General features: G+C 42.2%; 1 protein-coding gene across 1 annotated transcript; it reads left to right on the top strand.

Moving 5' to 3' along the window:
• The first annotated feature begins 2,494 nt into the window (after positions 1-2,494).
• On the top strand, positions 2,495-6,377 carry LOC115681585 (mechanosensitive ion channel protein 6-like). The gene is made up of 5 exons (XM_030605566.2): positions 2,495-4,440; positions 4,564-4,687; positions 4,779-5,072; positions 5,185-5,387; positions 5,704-6,377. Exons 1-5 carry the CDS (start codon positions 2,711-2,713, stop codon positions 5,987-5,989), a joined length of 2,637 nt encoding a protein of 878 aa, XP_030461426.1. The 5' UTR covers positions 2,495-2,710; the 3' UTR covers positions 5,990-6,377.
• The last annotated feature ends 4,357 nt before the right edge of the window (positions 6,378-10,734 follow it).

Genomic DNA, 10,734 nt, shown 5'->3' with positions numbered 1-10,734 from the left:
CATATTTTGAAAAATGAATTCCGATTTTTTAAAAATCATTCTCCTAAATTTAAGCATAAATTTTCTGTTAGCTAGGAAAATATTTTTTGTTGACTCATTATCCTAAGAGATCTAAACAGAGCAAACGAAGCCCAAATCAACAATCTTTTCTTTCCGAGGGTTCTTTTTTTTTTTCCGGGTCATCTTCTTCCCGAGGTTTACATGCACATAATGTGGCTATTCTTTTGGTAATCCTACATAGCTCAACTACATGTGGACCTAACCATGTTCGATGCTCACAACCATCGATGGGAGAAGAGCAATTCGAGAAGGAAGAGAGGAGAACAATGGAGAGCTCACACATAGGGGGGAAAGGAGAGCGAGAGACGTCAAGGTCAAGTAGATAAATCTAATTATGTGTGGAAAGCGATGGAGCGATGGTCGAAGGACACACGTGTCCGACTAGGGTTTGGTTGACCCTACCATCTACGCCGCGAAACGCCAACGTCTCGACCGGGCTATCAAGAGTCACATAAAAAAAAATATATATATATATGTGACACGATTACCAATATTGGAAGGGCAGGCAAAATATGGAAAAAAAACAAGGGAGAAAACCAACAAAGAAAAAAAAACTTTGAATTATGCTCACGGTGGCACAATAACATAAAAAATCACAAATTAGGTTCACTGTGATGCATTTATCTTGAACTTTTTCTTGTGACGTCGAAAAACCCCAAAACTTATACCTGTATTACCCTCCATGGAAATTTCATCAAACGGCTTTATAGCCAAAACGACGTCGTTTTTATTTCATTTAAGCCGTGTGAGCGAGCGCCGTGTCAACACCGATTGCCTTTCATCGTCTATGTAGGCAGATTTTTGAATGTGCTAATTGACGGAACCCTGGCGAATGGCAAAAGTTCACGCAATTTTGTTGTAAATGTGTGTCACAGTGGGGGCACAATTTGTGTTTTCTTGGTGGCTTTTTGCCGGACGATAATATTATATAAGAGATTCACGATGTAAAGTGATAGTTTCAGCGACGCTGCGGGTCCTTTCTCACGAAATATATGATTTTTATTCATCTAGTAGCCAGCATTGCTCCTGGGACTTATAATTGAACAGTCCGTTTTTACTTTTGCTTTTTTATGATATTTTGAGCGGTATATCGCGTGGATAAGCCGTGTTAGAATATTTGATACACATAATATTTTTTTTTTTATCGATACAGCGTAACCAAATAAAAGGCAATTATTTTGTGCATATATCCATACTTCTTGAAAGGAAATTATATAGCCCCCAGCAGCTGTGGAAATCTCACATCTTTCTCCTACTTTCCTATATTTCTTTCCTTTCCGTCTGTCTTTCTTTCTCTTCTTCGATATCGACTTAACTATATAGGCAGGACGGAGGCGGGACGGGTTTGCAATGGCCGGAATGTCACCGGAGGGGCGTCGGTACGAGTTCATGATCGGCGTAGATTCAAAACAGGGAAATTTACCAAAAAAGTAATAAATTTATTGCAATTGTGCTAATTCGGTGATAAACCTTTTTTTTTTATCAATTGAGTCATAAATCGTTTGTATTTATGCCAATCCAATCCATCTGGCCCATTTTAGCTGGAAATTGCTAATATGGGCGCCGACCGTTCTTCGTGGTGTGGCCGGCACTGACATTTAGAATTTTTAATAATATTTTTTCGAATTTTTTCTTTTTCTTTATTTTCTTTTCTTTCTCTTTCTTTTTTGTCTTCCTTCTTCCTTCTTCCTTTGGCTGGTCACCGGACCTCCGCAACCAACTAGAGACCTCGCTATCCATTGGCGAGGGCGAGCCTCACCCACCCTTGGCAAGAACCTCGCCGCCTAGAGGAAGAAGGAGGAAGAAAAAAAGAAAGAAAAGAAAAAAATAATAAAAAATTCGAAAAAAATATTAAAATATTATTAAAAATTATCTACGTCAGTGTCGACCGCGCCACTAGGATGCCCGGCATCCATATCAGTAATTTCTAGCTAAAATTGGCATGAATTGACTGAATTGACATAAACACAAAAGATTTTAAGACTTAATTGATAAAATAAAGTTTACGGATTAAATTGACACAATTGCGATAAATTTAGGGCTTTTTTTTTTGGTATTTCTCCGATTCAAAACGTGTTTTTTTGCTCTTGTCTTTTTCAAAACGCCGTTTCGATCTCAAACACTTTTGCGCAGTTTCTACGGAGGTCGCTCCCGATCATCATCAACAGCAGACGTCAGCAGAGGGGCAGTCCCGTAATAACATCCAAGAAGAGGGGGCATTTACGAAACCCCGCCATGCATAATAAAGGAAAGCGAATTTCAACACAATCCCGTTGCTGCTGCTGCTGCTGTCTTCTTCTTCAACCTTCGTTTCCTATTCCGGATCGTCTCCTCCCTCCCTCCCTCCGCCCTCTCGCCACAATAACCTCTGTTCCGGCGCCGCCTCTCTCTCTCTCTCTCTCTCTCTCTCTCTCTTCTTATATATATATATATATAGTCGTCTCCTTCTTCGATGTTCCACCTACACTGTTCCACGCGTCCCCCACACAACCCCATATTCTACCGATCTTTCCCCAGATCTCCAGGCACCAACGTCTTCCAATTTGCCCTGTTTCTGCTTTCGTGGGCCTCTCTCTGTTTTCTCGCCTCTTTCTAGTTGGGTTTCTTTTAACTGATCGGCCGGGACCTACCAGCACTTGCCTCGCTGGCCATGGAGTCGCTGCGCAAGTCCTTTAAGTCCTGCGGCTCCCACAAGCACCCCCGAGGCTTCTCTTCTTCCCGCGAAGATCGCCTGCCCATCCTCGGCGAGCGAGCGGCCGCCGTCGACCCCGCCGACCTCGAGCTCGGCCTCGGCGGTCCCGGCTTGCCGGGCGATTGGAAGAGCGACGGTTCGGGAATGCCGAGGGAACCCGGCATTGAGTTCCGGAAGAAGGGGAGCGAGGAGGGTGCTCCCGCGGAGGACCCGCCGTCGCGGTTGATCGGGCGGTTCCTCCACGAGCAGCGGGCCTCCGGCGACGTGTCGCTGGACATGGACCTGGAGATGGAGGAGCTGCGCGGCGGCGGGGATGGCAGCCGGAGGGACTTGCCTCCGGTCGCCGACTCGCCACGGCCAACAAGGCAGAGCCAGGACGGCTCGAGAGTGTCCTTTCAGCCGCCCATCTCGACAGGGGCTGGGCCAGGTACGCTGCAGAGGCGGCACAATGGCTTGCCGAGCCACGGCGGAGATGGCAACTCTGGCGGTAACAGGGAAGAGGAGGTTGTGAAATACGCGTCGAGCGGGTCTTTCCAGGGGAAATCAAGCTTGCTCCGCACGAAAACCCGGTCGCGGCTGATGGACCCGCCGGAGGAGCCCAACAGGAGATCGGGCCGGATTCGGAGATCGGGCCAAGTGCGGTCTGGAATGCTGGGGAGGGCAGGGGATGAGGAGGAGGACGACTTCTTCTTGGAAGACGACCTTCCAGAGAAGTTCAAGAAGGCCCAGTTCGGCGCCATTACTCTGTTACAATGGGTGAGTTTGGTCTTGATCACTGGTGCTTTAGTTTGTACTCTTGCAATTCCTGCATCGAAGCGTAGAGAATTGTGGAATCTCAAACTGTGGAAGTGGGAGGTCACGGTCTTGGTCTTGATTTGTGGGAGGTTGGTCTCTGGGTGGATGATTCGATTAGTCGTGTTCTTCATCGAGAGGAACTTTCTGCTGCGAAAACGGGTTCTGTATTTCGTCTACGGCGTTCGAAAGGCAGTGCAGAACTGCCTGTGGTTGGGGCTGGTCTTGATTGCTTGGCATGCTCTGTTTGACAAGAAGGTCGAGAGGGAGACGAACAGCGACAGCTTGAGGTATGTCACCAAGGTGCTGGTGTGCTTCCTAGTGGGGACTCTGCTGTGGTTGGTTAAGACGCTGATCATCAAGGTGCTGGCGTCGTCGTTCCACGTGAGCACCTACTTTGACCGGATCCAGGAGTCTCTGTTCAATCAATACGTGATCGAGACGTTGTCGGGTCCGCCTGTGATTGAAATTCGGAGGACGGAGGAAGAGGAGGAGAGCATTGTGGCCGAGCTCCAGACTTTCCAGAAAGCAGGCATGACTGTGCCGCTGGATCTAAGGGCGGCAGCTTTTCCGACTAAAAGTGGGATGGCAGTTGGGAGCGGAGGGCTTCAGAGAAGTCCGCAAGTGAAGAACATGAAGCTCTCTCGAGGGCTGCCAGGAAAGGGCGAGGGAGGGATCACAATAGATCACTTGCACAAGCTGAATCCCAAGAATGTGTCTGCCTGGAATATGAAAAGATTGATTAAAATCGTGCGGCACGGATTTCACTCGACATTGGACGAGCAGATACAGGATACTACTCATGAGGATGAGTCGGCAACGATGATCAGGAGTGAAATCGAAGCCAAAGCTGCAGCTAGGAAGATCTTTCGAAATGTGGCTAAGCATGGTTCAAAGTAAGACCATAGTTCTTCACCTCAATGTTTTGAGTTTTTGACATAATCCTTGGATGAGGCAATTGCTTCCCCGATTAGATCTCTTTCCGATTCACCTCAATGTTATGATTTTCTTGCTGCTAGGTTTATCTACTTGGAAGATCTGATGCGCTTCATGACGGAAGACGAAGCCTCGAAGACGATGAATCTCTTCGAAGGAGTCGATGAAGGCAAGAGAATCAGCAAGTCGTGCCTGAAGAGCTGGCTGGTAAGTGGAATTCTGTAAAATCAGGTCCTTAGACATGCCTGTTATAACTTTTTCGTCGTCAATGCTAATCGAACTGACCAAATTGTTTTAGGTCAATGCTTTCAGAGAGAGGAGAGCGCTCGCCTTGACCTTAAACGACACGAAGACTGCGGTCAACAAGCTGCATCGGATGGTCAACGTCATAGTAGGCATTGTCATATTGATCATCTGGCTTCTCATTCTGGGGATAGCAACAAGCAAGTTCCTGCTCTTTCTCAGTTCGCAGCTCGTCCTCGTCGCATTTATTTTCGGGAACACCTGCAAGACCATATTCGAGGCGATCATCTTCTTGTTCGTGATGCATCCATATGATGTGGGCGATAGGTGTGAGATCGATGGAGTCCAGGTAGATACCGATATCGCATGTTTTATTCACTGCTGTATCTGCTTTCGCTTGTACCTACTTCATGGTCTCTTCTGTTATTCATCGCCTCATTTATATGCTGTAATCGTTTTAGATGGTTGTAGAAGAGATGAACATCTTGACGACCGTGTTTCTGAGGTATGACAATCAAAAGATTACATACCCAAACAGCACTCTTTCAACGAAGGCCATCGGCAACTATTATAGGAGCCCTGACATGGGAGACGCGATCGAATTCTGTGTGCACATATCTACTCCTGCAGAGAAGATTGCTGCCATGAAGCACAAGATAACCAGGCAAGTGAAAACATCTAGAGTTTCTCAAACTTCGTTCAGTTTTCTGTGTCTGTTGAAGCATCTTTTCCAAGGAATGATTGCTGCCGTAGATGACAATCCCGAAAAGTAGAGAACTGTAATGTCTCTTTAGTCAATCTGTGATAAGAACTAGGATTAATCGCGGGTGTTTGGGTTTTAGAACTAGGTAGATAACCATGTGATACTTTCGGGCTCGCTCCATTGAATATTGCCAGTCTGTTTCTGTTCTATCTGCATCGACGAATCGATAAAACAAGAATTAATCCGGAATGCTTCTTTGTTGTTCTACTGATTGCAGTTACGTCGACAGCAAGAAAGAGCACTGGTATTCCTCGCCTATGATCATAATGAAAGATATAGAAGAGCTGAACAGGGTGAGGATCGCCGTGTGGCTGTGCCACAGGATAAACCACCAGGACATGGGAGAGAAGTTCGCGAGGCGATCCCTCTTGATCGAGGAGATGGTCAAAATATTCAGAGAGCTCGACATCCAATACCGCTTGCTACCGCTCGACATCAATGTCCGCGCGATGCCTGCTCTGAGCTCCACGCGGGTTCCTCCTGCATGGGAAAATGCTGGCTGAGTCGCTCAACTGGTCAGACAAAGAGCTGCATTCACCTGCACAGTAGATTGGTCGGTCGTATTCCACGGTAGCAGTGCGAATGGCGGACCGTGTAGCAGTCTCCGGCAAGCCGCTACTTCTTCGACTCTGAGGTTTTCCTCTCTCATTGTACATATTCATCGTAGTACAGTGAAAATTTGGTTTCTCCATCTTTCCCGCGGCACCTTAGGCTCTTTAACTGGGATTCCGGAACTCTTTTCCTATCTTAATCCGAGGCCAACTTGTAATTAGAGAATGAGTTGTTATGCAAATGATGCTTTGAAATTGAGGGGATACATCGTGTTACTCGAGAGAGAGTTCTCAGAATATAGATGTTCATATGTCTATTGATGGTCATACTGTTGCTTTTCAGCTGTTCTTGTTTATCCAACATGGATCGTGTTACTCAAGAAAACGATTGCAATTTGCTTGTAACATCCTGATCCCTATTTTGATTCCAGCATGTAAATGCACACGATGAGTAGAAACGAGATTAGTTTCGGCAAAAGAAGAAAATGCAAAAGTCGAAATCAGAATCAGCAAAGCTGCTCACAAGCTATTTATGCATTATCAGACAAGATAACATATATTAATCATATGTTTATGCATCTCCAATGGTGTTTGTGTTCTCAAAACTAAGTTGAACTTATCTGAAGCTTAAAAACATCAATTGATTGGGAAAAACAAGGGGAGAAAACTCTTTAAGAATTTTGGAATAAGGAAAAATAAAGGGATAAGCCCATTGAAAGTCCTAAAACTTATCATGAAAGTGCAATTGAGTTTTAAAACTTTCAAAAAGTACAATTAAGTCCTAAAACTTGTCACAAAGTGCAATTGAGTTCTAAAACTTTCAAAAAGTACAATCAAGTCCTAAAACTTGTCAAGTTAGTCCGATTAAGTTCTTCTTTTGATTGCACTTTTAAAAGTTTTAGGACTCAATTGCACTTTCGCAACAAGTTTTAGGACTCGACTCAATTGCACTTTTTGAAAGTTTTAGGACTTGATTGCACTTTTTGAAAGTTTTAGAACTCAATTGCACTTTCGTGATAAGTTTTAGGACTTCTAATGCACTTATCCGAAAAATAAATTATGAGTCATTAGAAGAGGGGATGAACCACTTCCTCTATAAATGGAAAAATTACCTAATTAATTCTAAATCTAGGACGCTAATTTAGTTATAAGCTTTCCGATTCTGTCAATTTAGTTCTACACCTTTGCCCGAAGTCCTTCTGGTCAATTTTCGCCGGAAGCCACTGACATGATGGTGTTTAAACAATTCATTTTCCGTGAAATAAATAGATAAATGAAAGAATCGTGTGTTTTACAAAGTCAATAATGTGTTACATGCATATTTAGATGTTATATTTGCATATATTGCCCGTAGTTATATTGTATAGAGATCGTTAAAATGATATCAATCATTATGAGAGAGAGCGATACTCTAAGGGCCCGTTTGGTAACGTGCCAAACAGTGAAAATTTCTGTTCTTTTGTTCCCAGAAATAGTTTGGGAACAGAAATGCGTTTGGTAAACTTTTTGTTCCCGGGCACATTTTTGCAAATATTTGTGCCGAGACACAGTTTTGGAAGAGAAACAAGAAGTAAAAAAAATTTGCTTCTTGTTTCTCGGCATAATTTTGAGAATCAGTTTTTTTTCTTCTTTTTCTTTTTTTTCTTTTCTTCTTTTTGTGTTGCTCTTCTTGGGTTGTGGCCAGTAGCCCAGGGCCGGCGAGGGCATCACGGCCCTCGCCGGCCGCCGGTGGAGGCGAGGGTCCCCCCTGCCGGCGAGGGCGAGGGCTGGACCCTCGCCGCCTGGGCGAGGCGGCTCGCCGTCGGTCATGTCAAGGTCGGCCTCGCCAGATCTGGGCGAGGCCGACCTCGCCGTCGCAACCCACGACGAGGCTTGGCCTCGCCGTGGGTCGCTACGGCCTCGCTCGATCTCGAGCGAGGCCGACCTCGCCATGACCGACGGCGAGCCGCCTCGCCCAAGCGGCGAGGGTCCAGCCCTCGCCCTCGCTGGCAGGGGGGACCCTCGCCTCCGCCGGCAGCCGGCGAGGGCCATGACGCCCTCGCCGGCCCTGGGCTGTGGCCGGTCGCCCGCGACCGGCCATGGCCTGGGTAGACAGAAAAAAAAATTAAACAATTCAAAATATTATTAATAAAAAGAAATTTGTGTGTAGTTACCAAACGCATTTCTGTTCTTTTCTATTCCAGGAATAGAAATTTTGGACAGTTTACCAAACGCTTTCAAATGCACAGAAATTTTTTTTTTTTTGGTAAGTAAGTGCACATAAATTGTTTCCGGGCACATAATCAAAAAAAATCATTTCTATTCAGAAATAGTTCCCGGGCACAGAATGGTTGTCATGCGCACCCTAAGTAAGTTGTAAATCCATTTAACACCTATATTATGTTGGTCTTTACCATTTTAAACCCACGTATGATCAATTTACTAAATATAACTATCCCATATAACAATTCAAGCCATCGTATATGTGTAAAGAATAGAGATGCACGTATATGCTCGGTGACCAACAGAGATTATGTAACAGTTCCATCTCTACGAGTACATATAGGACATCGGCTAACGGAAGGACTTGTGTAAATAAATCGCCATTGGGTATCTCATTCATAATCTCTAACTCTTCGGGTGAAATCGCAATTTGTCATAGACAATATAATTGCATATCATCAAAATAAGTAGAGACTTATCTTACCAAATCCCATGCTACGTGCTCGTTGCCTATCTCAATCAATATGTGCATTTCAGGTTTTGGCCAAGATGAAAATGGTTTCTTAGGCTATGCTATCAAGTATACTTTTTAATAACTTAAGTAGATTCGTATTGTGTGGGGCCAGCAAGTTTTTGTGAAATAACTTAGAAGAGAAGAAAAAAGAATGTGTCAAGAGACGGACCCATAAAACGAGGAATGTATATATATATATATATATATATATAATAATAAGATTATGATACATGATATTTTCTTTAGGCAAGAAAGAGCACTGCATGCTAGGTTTAAAGGATCTTACATATATGGAATCTGACGAGATAACTATAATAAATTCGTATAGAAACGTATGTAGAACTTTTGGGGTGTACAGATTTCGATCTATGTGCGAAGACAATATGGAAAAATCTGAAAGTTATCACACCTATATATTTCTTTCACTAAAAATTTTGGGCCAATAATGAAAATTAAACATTTAGAGGTGCAGGTGGCCGAACCTGACTTTCATAAGGAGTCCTTATAGATCAAAATTAGAAGTCTGTCCGATGTATCTAATTAGCCCTCAATTTATTGAGCGGATGTCAATTCAGTCCTAAACTTTTTAATTTTGCCAAATTGAATTCTTAACATTAACATGAAATTTCAATGTAATCTTTTCAACCAATTTTGCCAGAAATTGCTAACGTGGTGGTGTGCCACGTAAGGAGGCCGGCAATGACTGAATCACTACGTTAGCAATTCATGGCGAAAATTGGCCAAAAGGATTACAAATTTCCCACGAAGGTTTATAACTCAATTTGGCAAAATTGAAAAATTTAGAATTGAATTGACATCTGTACAATGGGTTTAATACTGATTGGGTAATTTTTCCCGAACAACATATTCTACACTTTGATAACAATTCGAAGGTCTTGGTCTCCGTACTAATGCTAAATAATTTAGAAACTAATTTACTATAACTCCCAACGATTACCAAATACGAATTTCGGAACGTATTGATCTCTCATTAATGCTCATTCAAATTATCATAAATTAAAGCTTCTAATACGCATCTAACTACATAAATTTTGGGATATTACAATATTTCTTGAACTTTTTCTTCATTACATGTTATCGTTTATGAAGAAGAAGAAAAAAAGAGAAAAAGAAGAAGCAGAAAAAACTTTTTGTTGACTTGAAAAAACAAAAAATAATAATGCGGTGGTTCACGTAATTTCTTTTGTTTAGTCGTTGTTTAATTCCTAAACCAATGTTTATACTCAATAAGAACATAAAATTTAATAATTGACATTTTTTTAAATTCCTTATACTTTCATATATTGATATTATTGGTTATATCTAGTGACTTTAATTATAAAAACAACAACAACAACCACAACAATATATCTAATCTATAATTATATTTTGGGTTAATATCACGAAAAAAACTCTAAACTGGTACACCTGTGACAAAATTAAAAAAAGCTAATCTTTTTATCACAAAAAATCTCATAATACAAATGTGACAAATTTACCAAAAACTAATTTTTTTTATCCTAAAAAACCCCAAACCGGTTTACCCTATCAATTGTCACGTATCATCCAATTCAGCATTTTGACGGTAAAATTTAACGGAAACTAACGGAGGGCAAATTTGTCACAATTGTACATGTTTTGGATTTTTGATGGTCAAAAAATTAATCTTAGGTAAATTTGTCACATACGTAACAATTTGGAGTTTTTTGTGGTATCATCCCTTATATCTTAAAGTACAATTATAACTTTCAACGAACGATTAATGTATTTGAAAAAACATATTCCTAAACAATCTGCGGTGTCTTCAGAATGGTATTTCTGGATCATTTTATGGCTCAACTACTGTAGAGCCAAACAAAATTATAATCTTGGTCAATATAATTCATTTTATATATAAGTCCCACATCTTACTTTTTGAAATGTATATAATATACTTTCATTTTATTTCTAATAATTTTCTTTCTCACTAACCCAAAAAACC

The sequence above is a fragment of the Syzygium oleosum genome, unplaced genomic scaffold (assembly GCF_021117445.2).
Source record: "Syzygium oleosum isolate NSW1041296 unplaced genomic scaffold, Sole_v2.1 Sole_v2.02, whole genome shotgun sequence".
NCBI classification, from domain to species: domain Eukaryota; kingdom Viridiplantae; phylum Streptophyta; class Magnoliopsida; order Myrtales; family Myrtaceae; genus Syzygium; species Syzygium oleosum.
The sequence above is the reverse complement of the archived record's forward strand: the minus strand, read 5'-3'. Positions and strand labels throughout refer to the sequence as shown.

Bases quoted from the DNA above. Each gene is read 5' to 3' on its own strand.
- LOC115681585 (XM_030605566.2), top strand. From the start codon at position 2,711: ATGGAGTCGCTGCGCAAGTCCTTTAAGTCCTGCGGCTCCCACAAGCAC. The intron at 5,073-5,184 runs GTAGATACCGAT...TAATCGTTTTAG, and splicing joins GTGAGATCGATGGAGTCCAG to ATGGTTGTAGAAGAGATGAA. The intron at 5,388-5,703 runs GCAAGTGAAAAC...TACTGATTGCAG, and splicing joins ATGAAGCACAAGATAACCAG to TTACGTCGACAGCAAGAAAG.